This window comes from Chlorocebus sabaeus, chromosome 15 (genome assembly GCF_047675955.1).
Source record: "Chlorocebus sabaeus isolate Y175 chromosome 15, mChlSab1.0.hap1, whole genome shotgun sequence".
In the NCBI taxonomy this organism is placed as follows: domain Eukaryota; kingdom Metazoa; phylum Chordata; class Mammalia; order Primates; family Cercopithecidae; genus Chlorocebus; species Chlorocebus sabaeus.
Window position 1 is genome coordinate 1,003,850 of NC_132918.1, and position 19,145 is coordinate 1,022,994.

Sequence of the window (19,145 nt, forward strand, 5' to 3'; positions counted from 1 at the left end):
ACCAATGTAACACACTAACAAACTTTTCCAAAGGCTGCCGGATTCGTGAATCACATAAATAAATAAATATAAATAAAAATGAGGACTGGCAGACTGTAACTTTGTATTACAAGCTCTTACCTCCATTTTTCACAATGACCAGGCAACATCTTTCAAAATAAATAAAAACCTAAGAAACTCTATTGATCTGTCCTTTTGCAGGTGGCGGCGAGGGTGGAGAGGATGCCATGAAGGCCTCGGGCACACTATGAGAGTACAAGGTGGTGGGTCGCTGCCTGCCCACCCCCAAATGCCACACACCAACCCTCTATCACATGCAAATCTTTGCATCTAATCATGTCATTGCCAAGTCCTGCTTCTGGTACTTGGTACCTCAGTTAAAGATGAAGTCTTCAGGGTAGATTGTTACTGTGGGCAGGTGTTTGAGAAATGCCCCCTGTGGGTGAAGAACTTCGGCATCTGGCTGCGCTATGACACCCTGAGCAGCACCCACAACATGTGCCAGGAATATAGGGACCTGACCACTGCAGGTGCCGTCACCCATTGCTACCGAGACATGGGCGCCTGGCACCATGCCCAGGCCCACTCCATCCAGACCATGAAGGTGGAGGAGACTGCAGCCAGCAAGTGCCACCGGCCAGCTGTCAAGCAGTTCCATGACTCCAAGATCAAGTTCCTGTTGCCCCACTGGGTCCTACACTATCAGCACAAGCCATGCTTCGCCACCAAGAGACCCAACACCTTCTTCTAGGTGCAAGGCCTTCGCTTGGGTGTGCCCCAAATAAACTCAGGAACGCGCCGGGGGAAAAAAAACTTTATTGATCTAAAATTAGAGATTCTACCATCTAGGTGAAGAGGCAGGAGCAAGAAGAGCATGAGAACTCACTCCAAGGCTGCTGGCAATGCAGGTCGGCAGAACAGAGCATAGCAACAGGGGAAGGGAGTTGGGGGCCCACCTCTAGAGATGGGCAGTAGGTACCTAGGACTTATCCCACAGAGCTGCCCACTTACACTCCTGGAGAAACACCCAGGCCACACCATCACCTCTCCATTGAGGAGAAAAAATAATAGATTGTTTGGTCACAGTGACATTTTGGCTCTACATCCCTGAGAAGAGGAGAACTGGCACAAGCTAATGGGGAACAGTGTGATAAAACAGAATGGTACGAATCAGGCTACTGTGTTCTGACCCCTCAACTTTTCTTCTTTACCCAAATAAAAGAGCAGAACAAGGTCAATCATTATTATCTTATCTTTATCTTAAAGCCTTGGCACTTCTCTTAGAACAAACACACCACAATAATCTTTCTTGTAATACCACTCGGAAGACAGCAGTGCTATGCATGACAGATTCAGACAAGCTTTTATGCCCCAAGACATTTTACTGACAATGCTCAGGACAGTTCATGAAAGGACTCCAGGTAAACCCAAATCAAGAGATCTGGCTCAGAAAAACAGCCACAATTTCCCTCAGGAACGCTAAATGCCTTTGGACCTTTGGCCCACTATGCTAGACAAGCAGGCACAGAGGAAGCAAATAATAAGCTGGTGATTTTGTGGACAGATCTTTCTCTTTTTTCTTTTTCTTCTTCTTCTTCTTTTTTTTTTTTTTTTTGAGACAGGGTCTCCCTCTGTGGCCCAGGCTAGAGTCCAGTGGCGTGACTATGTCCCCATCGCAGCCTCGACCTGCCAGGCTCAAGCAATCCTCCCATCTCAGTCTCCCGGGTAGCTGGGACTACAGGTGTGCACCACCACGCCCAGCTAATTTTTGTATTTTTTTTAAAAGACAGGGTTTCATTATATTGCTCAGGCTAGTCTCAAACTCCTGGGCTCAAGCAATCCACCCACCTCGATTTCCCAAAGTGCTGAGGTTACGGGCCTGAGCCACCATGCCTGGTCATAGACCCTTCTTAGGTTTCTTAATCTTAAGAACAAAAAGCTCACCTGGAAAGCAAGAACACATCAATTTGGCAGTATCTGCTCACTAAAAGAACTGCATCTCTGGAAGCAAGCATGGGCTCTAATAAACCCCACAAAATATTGCCCTCTAATTCCCAAATACTCCTGACTGTCTCTTTCCAAAGAGCTAAGGAGGGCTCAGTTCAAAGAACAATAAAGTCCCTTTGGCTTGCATAGCAGATGAGAAACCAGACTCTTCTCACCAAGCATGCCTTGGGCCCACAAATACTCATGGAAATAGGTATATATTTCTGAGTAAAAAGCCACCATCCATGTCAGAAAAAATCTGAATCTACCTTAGCTGTCTTTCTTCGCTTAGATCTGTCTGCCTCATACTTTGTGGATGACTACTTTGGAAAAGTGAAACTCGGGTAAGACACTAAGCTCTCTAAGCGTCAATTTTCTCTCAGGTAAAATGGGGATAGTGGTATTTACCTCAGAGGGTCATTGTGAGACAACACATGTAAAGCACTGAGCCCAGTATATAAAACAAATCTAGTCAGCAGAAACTAGTTGCTGAGTACTTCTACATAGACCGAAGTAGAAAAAAGAGCAGATTCATGAGAGGAGAAAGAAGAAACAAATATACAGTGCCATGTGGACAGGAACTACATAGATGATTTCTAAAAGCCACCTCCAAGACCAATTCAGGTCCTAGGGGGAAAAATGTACAACACTGAGTTCTGAGAAGGCTGGGCAGATACATCGAAGACAATGCATGGTTTGGAGGTATGAAACTGAACAAATGCCTTCCCAATACTCTACATCCAGCGGGATACAAATGCAGTGTCATCTGTGGGCAGTGTTCCTGTCAACTTGACACAAGATCAGTCCTCCATCTGCAGGTGTCAAAGCTCCCTTAATAATTAGTTCCTGAGTCAAATATAATACTGACTAAAACATTGTAGATCTTTCATCTCTTGGGAGAATTTTTAGTCGTAAATTTAGGATTCCATTTGTTTCTTTAAAGCAAAGCCACTCGTAGCTGAGGGTGATGGTGTGTGCCTGTAGTCTCAGCTGCTCGGGGGCAGAGGCAGGAGGATTGCTGAAGCCCAGAAGCTCGAGTCTATAGTGAGCTATGATTCCACCACTGCACTCCAGCCTGGATGACATAGAGAGACATCTCTTAAAGAGAAAGATTTTTTAAAAAGCAAAAAGCAAAGCCACTAAACTATGTTAGCCTAAAGAGGGCGTGCCTGCTTCATTACAGACGGTATGACACATCTTGAGATAAAAACAAGGATGGCTTTCTTGTCTAGGTTCCTGACTGCTCCTTAGCTTTGAGTTCTTCTAGCTTCTTCTCATAGCGACTCACGAAGTAACCATCTGGTTCAATTCCTGCAATTCTTCAAGTTTTCCATGACCTTCTCCAGCCTGAGCACTGATCGGGCTCCTTCAATCTTCCCTGTACTCAGGTACAAGGTGAACTCCGGAAATCCAGAAGCTTACAGGTGTCCACAGAGCAGATATTCCGGATGTCTCTAGTTCTAGCCAACGAGGAAAGACACCAGTCCTGACACAGAGCAGATATTCCAGATGTCTCTAGTTCTAGCCAACGAGGAAAAACACCAGTCCTGACACAGAGCAGATATTCCGGATGTCTCTAGTTCTATCCAATGAGGAAAAACACCAGTCCTGACACAGAGCAGATATTCCGGATGTCTCTAGTTCTATCCAATGAGGAAAAACACCAGTCCTGACACAGAGCAGATATTCCGGATGTCTCTAGTTCTAGCCAACGAGGAAAGACACCAGTCCTGACACAGAGCAGATATTCCGGATGTCTCTAGTTCTAGCCAACGAGGAAAGACACCAGTCCTGACACAGAGCAGATATTCCGGATGTCTCTAGTTCTATCCAACGAGGAAAGACACCAGTCCTGACACAGAGCAGATATTCCGGATGTCTCTAGTTCTAGCCAATGAGGAAAGACACCAGTCCTGACACAGAGCAGATATTCCGGATGTCTCTAGTTCTATCCAATGAGGAAAAACACCAGTCCTGACACAGAGCAGATATTCCGGATGTCTCTAGTTCTATCCAATGAGGAAAAACACCAGTCCTGACACAGAGCAGATATTCCGGATGTCTCTAGTTCTATCCAATGAGGAAAAACACCAGTCCTGACACAGAGCAGATATTCCGGATATCTCTAGTTCTATCCAAACGAGGAAAAACACCAGTCCTGACACAGAGCAGATATTCCGGATATCTCTAGTTCTATCCAAATGAGGAAAAACACCAGTCCTGACACCTTCTCTAGCTCCTGGAGGCTCACTTGGAATTCGGTTAACTGGGGCTGGAAGCCGATGGCTTCATTAGGTACCACAAAGGCCCCTAGTGCCAGTGGTTCGGTAGATACTGAGCTTCTGCGGGCCAGGATTACCTTGTAAAGGTGTGAAGGGACTGCCACGTTGTCCTCGCCAATCACCTAAAAACAAAGCAGCCATATTAGTGATGCCAATTTGTGCTAACAGTTCGCAAATTTTTTCGGAAAAACTTATTTAACGCATTGCTGAAATATAAGCCATCCCACTCTGTTCTAATGAATTTACATTCAACTGCCAAAAATAATAAACTGATACAGAGATTCACATAGAAGATGAGTATCTAACAGGTCAATTCTGATCACATTCTTTAAAATAATATAACCCCAGGTGAGGCACGGTGGCTCATACCTGTAATCCCAGCACTTTGGGAGGCCAAGGCGGGCGGATCACTTGAGGTCAGGAGTTCAAGACCAGCCTGGCCAACATGGTGAAAGCCCATCTCTACTGAAAAAGAAACACAAAAATTAGCTGGGCGTGGTGGCAGGCACCTGTAATGCCAGCTACTTGGGAGGCTAAAGCAGGAGAATTGCTTGAACCCAGGAGGGGGAGGTTGGAGTGAGCCGAGATTGCACCACTGCACTCCAGCCTGGCTGACGGAGCAAGACTCCATCTCGAAAAATAAAATAATGCCAACCCAAAGATCAGGGGTCACAGTCTCCATTCTGCTTGTAGGACAAAGGACAAAGGAATGCCATGAGTGAGTCCTGGTTTTTTAATAGACAAGAAAAGCTGTCATTTTCTCTTCATCTCATAATCAGAACTTCTGGTGCTCCAAACATTCAAAGGTCAAAACTGCTAGCTTGGGTACTCCCAGCTCTAGAAATAAAAACATAGCCTTAGTTTATGAAATTCACTAGAGAACTAAATAGCCCTTAGAGAAGCAGCCAGGTGTCAAGTCAACATTACCATCTCCAGGATCACTTCAATTAGGGCTAATTTTTAAAATTAAATTACATAAATGTAAATGCTGTTTGCTCTGAGTTTTGCACATCCTTGGGCTTGTGATCAAAGAACTTCTAAATATGTTGTCATGTCAAACACTTTGGAAAGGTATCCACACAATGAAGAAGCCAGAGCCAGGGTCAGGCCTAGATAAGATAAATTAGTTGTGTGGTTTGGCTGAAATTAATGAAATAACATTATTACCAAACCTTTTCAAATTTCCTTCCAATTGGCATCTCGGCTGGGTGCGGTGGCTCACGTCTGTAATCCCAGCACTTTGGGAGGCCGAGGCAGGCAGATCCCCTGAGGTCGGGAGTTTGAAACCAGCCTGACCAACATGGAGAAACCCCGTCTCTACTAAAAACACAAAATTAGCTGGGCATGGTGGCGCATACCTGTAATCCCAGCTACTCGGGAGGCTGAGGCAAGAGAATCGCTTGAACCCAGGAGGTAGAGGTTGCAGTGAGCCGCGATTGTAACACTGCACTCCAGCCTGGGCAACAAGAGTGAAACTCCATCTCAAAACAAAACAAAACAAAAAGCCTTTTTTGAAAAAGAAAATACTCAACATCTATTTACTTAATGGTCCCCAATAACTGACATAAACCAACTAAAATATGCTCATTGGTATTACTGCCCCTCCCGGGCCCTTCCCTGGTAAGAGTCAGTTTTCTTTCCCGATCAGACAGCTCTGCCTGCAGCAAGATTCCTTCTTGGGAGCCCAAATAAGGCAGAGACACGACAGTTACCAAGGAAGTTTCTTTTCGGCTTTTTTCAAGCTCCTACCTACATGGCACACAGACTGGGGACTCCATGACCATCTGCTGTCTGTCACACATGAAGGTCCCACTGCCAAGACCAACTGCAGAGCTTCAGGGAAGACCCATGCACGGGAATGATTTCCATAACCAACTGTCTTCAAAGTTACTGAAAGTGGTTCGTCAGGGTGTGGTGTAAAGTCTATGAAACTATACAAACTACAGACATAAAATCCCCATTTCACCCCAAAAATTCATTTATGCACCTGGGAAGATAAACATACTCTTCAAAGCAAAAAATATACTGCGGGAGAACCCTATGGAAGTCCACAATTAACTCACAAATCACCAAAAGATGTTAATTCAACAATGTAACTCAGAGGTCCTGTGCCTGGCATTGCTGGAAACACAGAAAAGAATATAATTTCAAGTAGACGCAGCTGGTGCCTCCACTCTAGAAACTTACCACCTAGAGTGGGAACCAAGACCTATAGCTTTCACTACAGGTAGAATGTGGTTAGGTGCCAATACAAAGCCCAAATAACAGCACTAAGGGGATTCAGGGGAAGCTGGGGACCAGAATTCAGGGCACAGATGCAGCTGAGCCACAGTTTGCGAAGAGGGAGAAGGTAAAAGGGGCTTCAAGTATTTCAGGTGCTAGCTAGGAATCCAACAGTTAAAACAAAATCTTGGTGCCACCTCGTGGACATTCCCCATCACTGCAGTACAGTTCAAGAACATTCACTTGATTTTCTCTCCTCATGGACTCCTTGTCTACAAACGGCAATTTTCAAATATAATTAACATGCCCATTGCTGCCATGGAGAGCTTCTAATCAGGCTTGTAAAATTCCAGCCAAAAGTAAAGACATTGGACATTTTAAGTTCTACAGCTTTACTTTACGCAAATGTACCATTTCTATAGGTGTTTAAAAACTCTTACGATTGCTAGAGGACCTCGATTCTACTTTTGAGAAACCTCATGGAAACAGAAATTCCTATTAGGAACCACAGGTGTGATCCTTCTACCCATGACCTTCTCACAATATTTCAAGGGGGTAAAATACTATCCCTAGAACTAAGGAGAAAAATAAAAACTTAGCCACTCACTGATCTCTTTTCTGATTCAGTCTGCTTTGTTCTTAGGAAGCAAACATCTTTAATCTGTCTAATATAGGGACAGGTCCTAGTAGGATATTCAGAAAAACCCACTGTTTCTTCCTTGAATTTAAGACAATTTTTTTAAACCATCAATCTTGAAATATTTTAGAGCTGTCTTCTTTAAAGACAACTCAACCTACATAATAAATTTTTTCTACTTTTGGAAAAATTGGAGACTTCCAAAAATATTTCTGAACACTACTAGAGCTTCGGTGGACTGGAAGCCCAGAGACCTGGTCAAACCTGGCTTTGCCACTAAGCTGCAAGTCACGTCCACCCATTTCTTGTTTCTTCATTTATGAAATACATAGCAGCCATCCCCATGGGTGGATTGTTATTTATATTTTATAAATGCCTCTCTCATAGAATTGTTGTGAAGATACAATGACATGTTAGTTAAAAAGTTTCAAAATCTACAAGATCTTGTAAAAAGCTATTTTTGTAGTGGACATCATTCAAAAGATATAACAGCATTTGGTACAAAAGATGGTTTTACAGGGGGTGGGCAGGGGGAATGTATAATCAAGCAAGATTAGACTAGTTACAGGTCAGCAATGGGGTTTCAGGAGGAGAAAGCAACTTGGGCACAAATGATGTCCGTAACAAAGGACTCAAAGGCTTAACATAAACCAAGTCTAGTTAATCAGTGAGTCAGCAAACAACCCTTTTCATGTAAGATTTAGGTATAAAAATATCTTGCAAAGGAAACCCTTGCTGCTGTTAAATTCCCAGGAAGCACTGAACTCTACTCAAGACTGTAGCAAAAACTGGAAGTCAACTGGGAGTTAACTAGAAAATACAATACATAAGCTGGCACTCATTTGCAACCTGAAGCTAGTTTTCCTATATGCTGACCTGAGCTTGTTTCCTTCCATCCAAGAGACAGAAATGACAATTTGCCACCACCACCCAGCCCCAGAAGAGACCCAAAACAAACAATACCACATTAAGCCTGCCATTTGTAAGGTCACACATACTGTAACTGTGCCTCCAATAAAATATTAAGCAGCATCAAGAGGAAAAAATATGTACCTGCTAGAATCAGATAGATATATTTGGTTACAGTCCCCTGGTAAGACAAAAAAAGAAACTCCAAAAATAAAACTAGAGGGACAGATCAAGAGACCAAGCCCTTAAAAAGTCATGCCAATCAAGTCAAAGAAAGAAATCATGGGAGTTTGATAAACAACAAATCCGAACCTGAGGGGGGGAGAAGGAACATGAAAAGTGAGGGAGTCACAAAGTGTGGTAAAGTCAACAAGAATGTGGTCGCCCCCTGTGTTAACTATAAAGCCTCAGCAGATGCTTGTGGCAGCACAAACCCTGGAAGACAGTACTTCTCACACTGGGGTACCTGTTCCAGGCCAAAGGGTAGGAGCCTACTAAGAGTAAAACAAGCACCCTCTTTCTAGGCTGTCAATGGTACTTGAAGATTTAGGGTGAGGGTAGAGAGACAATCAGTAAAATAATTTAACTTTCATTAAAACAAATAGATATGGAAATGAACAAAAGCTTTCCCTAAATATAAACCAAGAGACTTAAAAAAATTATTACTCCCATATCACTTCAAGTGATGTCTCAAGACTCCTGAGGGCATTTTCAATTTCCTCCCCTTTAGGGTTAGTATAGTGGAAGTTTGCAAATCGCTGTTATAAAAGAACACAGATTGTTAAATATTTCTAACATTACTACCATCACTGAGTTCTAAAATCTGAAAGCTCACTTTCTTGTTAGACCATTTATAATGTCCAAACCAGAATCTTCAGGTATGTTTCACTTGTCTGGAATCAACCTCTTCTTGAAACAGGAACATCAGAGAAAGCAGAGGGATGACCTCAGCTATAATAAAGTGGATGATTCTGATTAGAACTGTCAGATGACTCACTTCTGATAAAATCACTGCTACGAATCTTCCCTTAGGCTCATACTCACTCAAGTTCTATGATGATGTGATCCTTTCCTACATATTCTAACAGACATTTCTGCCTGGCTATAAGGAATCCTCCTCTTGGCCCATTTTCTGTTATTTTTGTATGCTAGCAAGTATCACTTGTAACTCCTCTCTCCATCCACACCATCTTTTATTATCTGCTAACCTTAAGCTTTTGTGTATATGAACAGCACAGCAATTCATTTACTATAAACTTGAGTGCTTCAAAGAGTAACACTGTGAATGACTGGCAATTGTCAGACAGACTCATGTTTGGATACCCTCTTTGACAATTATAAGCTATATGCCTCAGACTCGATCCTTAAAGTCTTGATTTCCTTGTCTATAAAAGAAAATGGTCACTACTTTTTTTGTAAGGGTGTAGTGAAGATTGAATGAGATGCATATATAAAGCTACTTACATACTGGCTGGTATACCTAGCTCTCAAGAAATGCCAGTTTATATGCTTTACCTCCTCCAAAGTAAAAACACATATGTGCTTCATTGCCTGGATAGAAAACTAAATAAGCCCTTTTATTGGGTACAACCTCCTAAAATAAGGTTCCGAGTATAGTTGTAAGCAAGCAGTAAATATTAAATGGCTAGATCTGAGAAAACAAAATACTTTCCAAGCATTCTGAGTTGCTGTACGTAATTGTAAGACCCTGCCTTGGAAGCGGGAATTCATGATTCAAATTATTCATTGCTTAAGAGAAACAGACCAGTCTCTAGCACTGGGCAATGCTGTGTCCCCTTTCCCAGAAGAATAAAAGGACATCATTTTATCCATATTTGTTTTACAATTAATTGCTTGCTTTTCAAAGGCCCTGCTTGCTAGAAAATTATCTTGAAATTCTTGCCTGAACTTTTTAACTGGTCATTTGAAGTTTCCGCCACCAGGCCCCAAACTTTCCTTTTATTTTTGTCTCCTTCCCTACATGAATGCTCTAACTTAACTGTTTTCTCAGCACATATCCTATCTCTTCTCATCTCTTCACCTTGCCTAGGTAGACCTCACACGTCTGTATTTCTTAACCAAATTCTCCCATTTATAGATACAAGTGTATGCATATATATAAAAATTTTGACCCCACTAAATTCTTAAATCGGCAAGAATTTCAAGACAATTTTTCCAATTTATTTTACTAACAAACTATATTTTGCTTTCATCTAATAGATACACCAAAGATTTTTAGGTTTAAAATTCTACCTGAAATAAAGTTTGATTTGAAATATAATGCCAAATCTAACAAAAGCAGTATTATTATGGAGATATTTGTTAGTGAAAAACAAAAATATGTAAAAGTAGACGTCAGTTTGATATGCTTCTGAGAAAACTGAAAAACCATATGCTTCTTCAGAAATATGGATTCCTGGAGTCAATATTCAACTTTACATATACATACACAACACACAAACACAGTGAACTGCTTTCCTAACGAACAGTGTCTGTCAATCCCTGTTTTGAAATACAAGAACACAGAAAGCAGAGGAGAAAGGCCTTCTCAATGGTGAGCCACTAAAGGCAATAGAATTCATGTACTATGAGCTTTGGGGCTCTCTCTATCTACCACAAAAGATTAAAAACAAATGTGGTGAACATACCTGACAAACCAAACAGCAGAGCGAGCAATCAAGAATCAATCTGAATTGCTGTCCAGATCTTGGTTTCTAAACATCAGTCCCCACCAAAAGGATCCAGTGCTCCTTGGAGAAATGGCTGATGGCCAAGATGAACATGGAACATACATAGCCTTATGCCAGAAAGCAGGAAATGCTAAAAAATGATGAGGATGCATCAAAAGGACACAGGAGACACTTTAAGGAGCTCCCACTGGCTAAATCTGGGGCAATTTGAGCATCAAAATGAACAATCACAGTAAACATTAAAACTCTTTGAATAAAAATAAATCTGTGAGTCTACACTGATAATGAGAAGCTCTAACAGTGGAATGTCAACTAATAAATGAAGGAGTAAGAATTAGAAAGTCAACATTTAGCGACTATCATAGTAATAACTAATTCAGGCAAGAAATATCAATGGATACTAAAACTATTGAGTGAAAGTTTGAAGAGGAAAAAGATGCTTACATCACCTCAAAGTATTTCCACAGATTACTTATAAATTCCAAAGGGGGAAATGGTGAAGAACCTGGTAGACACCACCTTAACCAAGTAAAGTTAAAATCATCAATTACCAGAGAAACTGATATTATGCACCTCCTGATGCGATGCACTGAGGACACAAGATCACTGCTGCTACATTCTGCCAAAAACAAAACGAATCATGAGCAAACAACAGACAAACCCAAAGGAGGGACACACTGTAAAACAACTGGCCCATACTCTTCAAAAATATCAAAGTCATTCAAGACAAAAGGCTGAGTCAGAAGCTAGTTCAGATTAAAGGAGACTACAGAGACATGATAATTAAATGCAACGCTCAATCCTGGTTGGATACCAAATCAGGAAAAAAAAAAAAAAGTATAAAGGATATTATTGGGTAATTTGTAAAATTTGAATATGGACTAAATGTTAGATAATATTTCCATATGTTCTTTCATGAATTTGATAATTATTCTGTGGTTACATGACAGAATGCTTAGGAGGAAAGGAACAAGATATTTGCAACTAACTCAAACAGTTCAGAAAATAAAAACAGGTGTATGCCTATCTATATAGGGGAGCACAAATGTGGCAAAATGTTAACAACTAGTAAATCTAGGTGAAAGATACAGGGGAGTTCTTTTTATTGTTCTTACAATCTTTCTACAAATTTGAAATTATTTCCAAATAAAACATTAAGAAATATTAACCTGCTAAAAGCAAAGACAAAAAAAAAATCAACCTGCTTTGCAAAAAACTAATAAATAGAGATTAAAGTAGCGTTTCCAGTTAAAAAAGGCAATCTGAACATGGGTTTTTGGTCCTCTCCTCTGCAAATTAAAAGGAAAATACTTATATATACACACACACACACACACACACACACACACACACACGGATATCCGTATACACATTCCATATAAATATATGAAATGGCAGTAAAAAGGCATAAAAGTTCTGACAAATGACAGAGTAGTGCATTAGTAGACTAAGAACTACCGTGAACTTATGGAAGATGAAAGATGGATGTGATAACATTGCTAAGATAAAACAAACAGGAAAAAGCCAAAGCTGACATTAATATTTTTGCCACCCCTTAAGTAGTACTCCAGCAAATAAAGGGTATCAAAATCAAAGTGTGTGACTGAAAAAAATTTATCTGCAGAATTATCGTGCAACTCACAAAAGTAGCAGGCCTTTGTTTTGCCTTCACATGAGGATAGAAAAATACTCTCTAAAAGAATGGGTCTCTCTCTGCGGCTCATGCCCTTCCTAGAGCTAGACACGAACTTGCCTGCCAACCAAGTGCCTGCAGGGCTGGAGAAATGGCTCCGTGCCACGGCCTCCATCCTGGGCAAACCCAAGGATGGGAGCACGGGCCAGGGAGCACAGGGCAAGGGCAGCATGTGAACATGATGGGTGTGGCGGGCCTGACCATGGTGCTGAGTAGGTCCACTGAGCCCTGGGCGCAGCTGTTCATCTCCTCCACCAGTGTGATGGACACCACTAAGGAGAACCGCAGCCACAGCACCCACTTCTTCGAGTTCCCCACTGAGGACCTGGCCCTGGGTCAGGACCAGATAATTTTCCACTTTCCCCCGCTTGGAGCCCTGGCAGACTGGCAAGAAAGGGATGGTCATAACTTTTTAATGACTGGCCTCCAGGGATCCAGGGCATCTGTGAGCTGGCTGCCCCTTCCAGAGAGTCCTCCTGGCAGAGCGCCTGGTGTTACCAGCTTTGGGTAATTCCCCATGAGACATTCCTGTGACCTCATAATCCTCTTCTTCTCCATCCTCAAGTCAAATAAAGGGATCATCCTCATTAAAATAAAATAAAAATAAAAGAATGGTGCTATACATAAAACTACCCTAGAGAACTTGTCATACATAAAGATTCCTGAACCCATCTTCAGAGTTTTAGGACATTTTCAGACAAGCAAGGACTCAGAAAGGTTATCATCCATTGACTCTTCCAGAAAAAATTTGAGAATATACTCCACCAAAGCAAAAAAAGTTATCTATAAAAAAGGGTAGCCAGGTGCAGTGACTCATGCCTGTAATCCCAGCACTTTGGGAGGCTAAGGCGGGCAGATCACTTGCAGTCAGGCGTTCAAGACGAGCCTGGTCAACATGGTGAAACCCCGTCTCTACTAAAAATACAAAACATTAGCCAAACATGGTGGCAGGTGCCTGTAATCCCAGTTATTCAGGAGGCTGAGGCAGGAGAATTGCTTAAACCTTGGAGCTGGAGGCTGCAGTGAGCCAAGATCGCACCACTGCACTCCAGCCTGGGTGACAGAGTAAAACTCTGTCTTTTAAAAAAAAAAAAAAAAAAAGTGGTGGGTTGGGGGGAGGGTGGAAAAGAGGGATTTAAGATAATATTTAAGAGGAAAGAGGAATTTAAGGACCCAAGCTAGGAGTATAATAAGAAACAGAAGGACAGATATATAGATAACTTAAAACTAAAAAAGCTTACTGGGATTGCAAATGATCAGTTCTCAACTGATCATTCCCTCCTTGAAATGCTTTCTTCACTTGGCTTCTGGAACATCACTCTCTCCTAGTTTTTCTCCTACCTTAAAGGCTGCTGCTCTGACTCTTTTGCTGGATCTTCCTCTTCTTGACCTCTAAATGTCCGAGTACTCCAGGGTTCAGAATTCAATCGATTGTTCTCTCCTGTCTATACTCACTTATATAATCTCATCATAGCTTTCAACATCATTGGTGTGCTGATCACTTCCAAGCACATCCTAAATCAGACCACTTCTCACCATTTCTAACATCACCATCCTACTCAAGTTATTATTTCTCATATAGACAATTTCATTAGTCTCTTAACTGGCCTTCCAGTTTCCACACTTTCTTCTGTTCTTCACAAGAAGCCAGTGTGTGCTTTAAAAATGTAAACCAGATTATGCTACTAACCTGATCAAAACACTGTAAATGTCCCATCTCACTTAATCCAATCCACATTTCTTGCCATCGACTCCCTCTATAATTTACTTTCTTCTCCTCCTCGTGCTTACGCTGCTCTAGTCACACTGAGCAGAGCACTTGAATGTGCCAACCACAGTTTCATCCGTGTATCTGCACTTTCTCTAGCTGAAAAGTTTCATATGGCTTGCTCCCTCACTTCACTTAGGCTTCTGTCCTATCTCACTTCCCCTTGTCTTTCTTTCCCACCCTAATACAATCCTTTACCGTGCTTTATTTTTCTACGTGGCATTTTACTTACTATGTATCTCCTCCACTATAATGCACGCTCCATGAGGGTACTCTTTTCTGCCTTGTTTACTGCTGTATCAGAAGCACTCAGAACAGCACCAGGTACCTAGTAAAAGCTTAGTTAAATCTCTGTTGAATAAAAGGAAGGAAAGAAGGGAATGAAGGAGACAGGGATGGAGGGAGGAAACAAGTAATTCAAATTAAAACAGAAAGTCAGAGGGCTCCAAGAATATATCTTCAAGAAAAAACTAACTTACCTTTTTAAAAAATCATATGATGATATGCTTAAATGACCTAAATTATCTGAATTAGAAAGTAAAAACATATTCCATTTTTAAAAAGAGCAATTATAATACACTGCCACCCTTACCTTCCACTTCTCAGTTTTTCCGTTGTTTGTGGTAATACTTCTCTCTCAAGTGGCACAGATTTAATGATGTAGAATTACATCTACTTTCTTATAGGTCCAAACATACTACTTACACACTTATAATAATATAAATGTTGGTTAAATATTTTCCAATAGATCTTGGATTACAAACTCAAAGACCAACAAGGGCTAGACAGGAAATGTAAATGAGTAAAATGGGGCAGGTAAAGACTACGGTGAATTGAAGATGTGTGTTCAATCTAAGGAGAAGGTTGATACTCTTGTCTAGTAAACTGGTTGCCTATGGGAGTATATGCCAATTGTTATGGAGTCATCTAATTTAAGAGAAGCTAAAATCTGGATTTATGTGAAATCTCCCAATTATTAAACATCATCAACTAATTAAAAAATAACATATAGTCAGGTTGGTGGTTCACGCCTTTAATTCCAGCCCTTTGAGGGGTGGAGGTGGGAGGATTACTTGAGGCCAGGAGTTTAAGGCCAGCTGGGGCAACACAGTGAGACCCCTATCTCTACAACACAAAAACTTAAAAATTAGCTGGGCGTGGTGGTGCATGCCTGTAGTCGTAGCTACTTGGTAGGCTGAGGTGGGAGGATCTCTTAAGCCCAGAAGATAAAGGTTATAGTGAGCTACAATCGTGTCACTGCACTCCAGCCTAGGACACAGAGCAAGACCCTATCTCTACGAAAAACTTTAAAAAAAAAAAAAAAAAAATATATATATATATATATATATATACACACACACACACACCACATGAGCCAAATAAAATACCTCTACGGGCTGGACTTGCCATAAGAGGCCTCAGTTTACAAACCCTGCTATAGGCAAAACTCAGACTACATTATCATTAGCAAACATAAATGTAAATGCTACAAACCTTGACCAGTATAAATGATAGATCAAGATTAAAGGTTTAAGTATATTATGTAAAGTATATGATGCAAAGTTTACCAACAGAAGAACTAAGTATATATGACTAGCAGAGTATGGTGCAGTGCAAGAAGTAAACTTAATAAATTTCATAATTTTATGGAGATAAATTAACTGTTAATAAGTGACAAGTCACAAGTTAAAAAGATATTTTAGTGCTCATTATTCTGAGATATAGAAATAAGCACCAGAACTAATAAAAACTGGACAGTGGGATAAGGAGTATAAGTGAGACTTTACCTTTTCATCCTGCTTTGTACTGTTTAAATTTCATTACAATGTCATCATATACTTCCACAATCATGTTTTAAGATTTAGCACTTTTATCATTATGCACATATAACTGCATAATTTAAAAAATTTTTGAAGTTTAAATTCAAGGAAAGATAGTTTGCCAATTATGACTTTAATGCCATGAGCGAAAAAAAAGCATCAAGACTAAACCATGTTTAATATAAAGTATCTAATTTCCCAAGTCCTAACATAACATGAACTCATGAACTCAAAAGCATTATCTCTACTTAGAAGACTACAAAGATTGGGCTTTAAAATTAATAAAGAGGCACCTGAGCTTTGGGCTTCTGTGGATAAGAAAGGAGAAATAAAAAAGAATCTTAGAAATCATACGTTTATGAGTACATGCACCAAAGAATACAAAAAACACTGGTCTTCATTCTTATGTTAGCCTCCAAGGGAGTAATAGTAGCTAATATTTACTGAACATTTCCTATGTGCTAACTACCAAGCTAACAATGATACTAGCAACTCAGTGAGGTAAACACTACTACTATCCAAATATCACAGATAAAACTGAACTTTACAGAAGTTAGGTCATTTTCCCAGGACCACATGCAAGCAAGTATCAAAGCAAAGATACAAGGCCAGATCTGACATGAAATATATAACTATAACCACCCTGCCTTTCCTACTATTGCAAGGTAAAGGGATAAACTCCAAGTTAAACACCAGAAATTTCTTCTGTGGTCTGCTACCGGTAGGTCTGAATTTCCTTACCAATTCTAGTACCCTGTCCCATGCTTTGATAAGAAGAGACATGTCAAATTAACATCCTTTATAATTTGGTCCAAATTTCACTTTATCTTGCAGATATTATTTGAAAAATTCCTTGATACCGGACTGTGAACATTCCCCAATTTCAGTATAAATGAAGTTTCCTTTTCTCTTCTTTTAATGTTATGCTTTTTTATGGTTCTGAGGATTAGGAAAGTAACAACGTATACTTTCTCTGTCATAGTTTCTGTACTCCAGATAGACTGGTAGCCAATGCAACTCTAATGAGTTGCATTAGAGGCCTCTGCAATACTGCAGGTGTTCAGAGCTTTGGTATGTCTAAGTAAAAGTTATTTTAAAAACAGAGAATTAATAAAAGTTATTGGTTCAAAGTAATTAAGAGTGAGAGATGACTGCCAGGATGTGAAATACAGGAGAGGAAGAAAGTAATCAAGAATATAAGTTTGGGGCATGCCATTTACAGTTCTGTATACCTTCCTCCCACATGACAGGTACCTGAAGATTTGCTGCACTGATGATTTACCGAATTAAAGATTTGCCAGTGTGAGCATGGATAGGTCCTATAAATTAACAGACATATGGAAAACTAACGATATGAGCTAAGAAGCCCAGAATCTGAAAGAGAATACCTAAGACCAGCAAGCCTTTAAAATAAAAACAAGAAACAAGACTATTACTCAAAGTATACTCTTCAGGAAGCTGATCTTGACTGACCTCACACGACTGATCATTATGACACTAAACAGGGTGAGGAGAGGTGAGAGGTCTCCTTTGAAACTCTTCAAGGCTAGCTTGAACATGCTTGAGTATCATTTCACCGATAAACTATTTTAATATATCTTTTAATATTTTATTTAAATATCTATATAATATTTAATATATAATTTTTAAATTCTGAATTAATTCAAAGCTTAGGATTTGTAAGAACAGCACAAAGACCTCCTTCCTTTATATCCTTCGCTCAGATTTACCAATTGTTAACCTTTTGTTCTATTTGCTTTATCACTCTATTTTCCCCAAGCTTTTTAAAAGTCACAGATACACCCTTTTACTTCTAAACACTTCAGGATATAACTTCCTAAGAGCAAAGATATTTACTTAATCACAGAACAATTTTAAAAATCAGGAAATTTAATACTGAAAATACACAATTATCTAATTTACAGACCTTGAATGTTGCCAATTCTCCCAATAACATCCTTTTTAGCAACTTTTTTCTGGTCTAGGATCTAATCTAAGATCATACTCTGTATTTTGTTTGCGTTTGCATGACTCTTTAATCCATCAATCTAGAACAGATAGTTTCTCAGCCTTTGTCTTTTATGACACCAACACTTTTGTAAAGTAGAAGTCAGCTGTTTCACAGAATGTCCCTCAATTGGGGTATGCCTGATATTTTATCCTGCTCAGTGCATCACACTAGGAAGTACAGCGTATCACTAAGTCCCATCACTAGCAATACTAAACTTGATCACTTGGGTACGGGGATGTTTCTTCACTGTAAAGTTACTTTTTAGTTTGTGATTAATAAATAATTTATGAGAAGATACTTTTAGACTATGTAAATACTGTATTCCTCACAGAACATTCACTCACTAGTTTTAGCTAGTGATGATTCTTGCCTGAATCAATTATGGTGATGTGTGCAAAATGATTTGTATAACTCTTTCATTCTTGCAAATTTATTCATTGACATTCTATGGTAAGCAGAAGCTTTTCTTTACACCCTATATATTTACATATTTATTGAGTATGGATTCTTATTTAATTCAATAGGTTTATAATCCATTTTATTTTGATATTCAGTAGCACCAGATACGGTAAATGGGAGCTCCTTCCAGTTGATTCACAGTCCTTCTGACATATCCCCACCCACCATCTGTCTGAGCACTTCCTTGGCTCACTCCTCTTCAGGTATACCACTTTGTAAACTACCAATATGGAAGGCTAGCTAAGAATTTCCCAGCAACATTAGATGTCTGAAGCTCTCACACCACTAATTACACTCTCCTATCTTTAATCTCTCTTTCAGTCTTAAAAGTGCTCACGTATTTTGCAAATTAAAAAAAAGAAGCTTCTAGAAGAAAAACTTTTCTTCCCATTTATTCAACTCACTGTAACACTGTAATCTGGTTGTTTTTATTTTATTTTATTTTATTTTTTTGAGACAGTCTTGCTCTGTCGCCCAGGCTGGAGTGCAGCGGCGCGATCTCGGCTCACTGCAACCTCCGCCTCCTGGGTTCAAGCGATTCTTCTGCCTCAGACTCCCAAGTAGCTGGGACTACAGGCACGTGCCACCACACCCAGCTAATTTTTGTATTTTTCTTAGAGATAGGGTTTCACCATATTGGCAAGGCTGGTCTCGAACTCCTGACCTC

At 40.1% G+C, this 19,145-nt stretch overlaps 1 protein-coding gene and 1 pseudogene across 3 annotated transcripts in view; one reads left to right on the forward strand and one right to left on the reverse strand.

Moving 5' to 3' along the window:
- The window catches only part of EXOG (exo/endonuclease G), a 51,827-nt gene that overhangs the window by 21,015 nt on the left and 11,667 nt on the right, over positions 1-19,145 (reverse strand). Inside the window, exons 6-7 of one of the 3 annotated variants that reach the window (XR_012095533.1) lie at positions 10,686-10,857; positions 4,285-4,390 (exon numbers count right to left, since the gene is read on the reverse strand). Coding sequence is in view for 2 of the 3 variants with exons in the window: in XM_007971741.3 (XP_007969932.3) it covers positions 4,118-4,390 (273 nt within the window). In the remaining variant the exon portion in view is untranslated. Of the gene's footprint in view, positions 1-1,546; positions 4,391-10,685; positions 10,858-19,145 lie in introns of those variants that run through there. The other 2 variants (XM_073023355.1, XM_007971741.3) reach the window with 2 other exon arrangements.
- Positions 228-892, forward strand: LOC119620693 (large ribosomal subunit protein eL20 pseudogene; annotated as a pseudogene).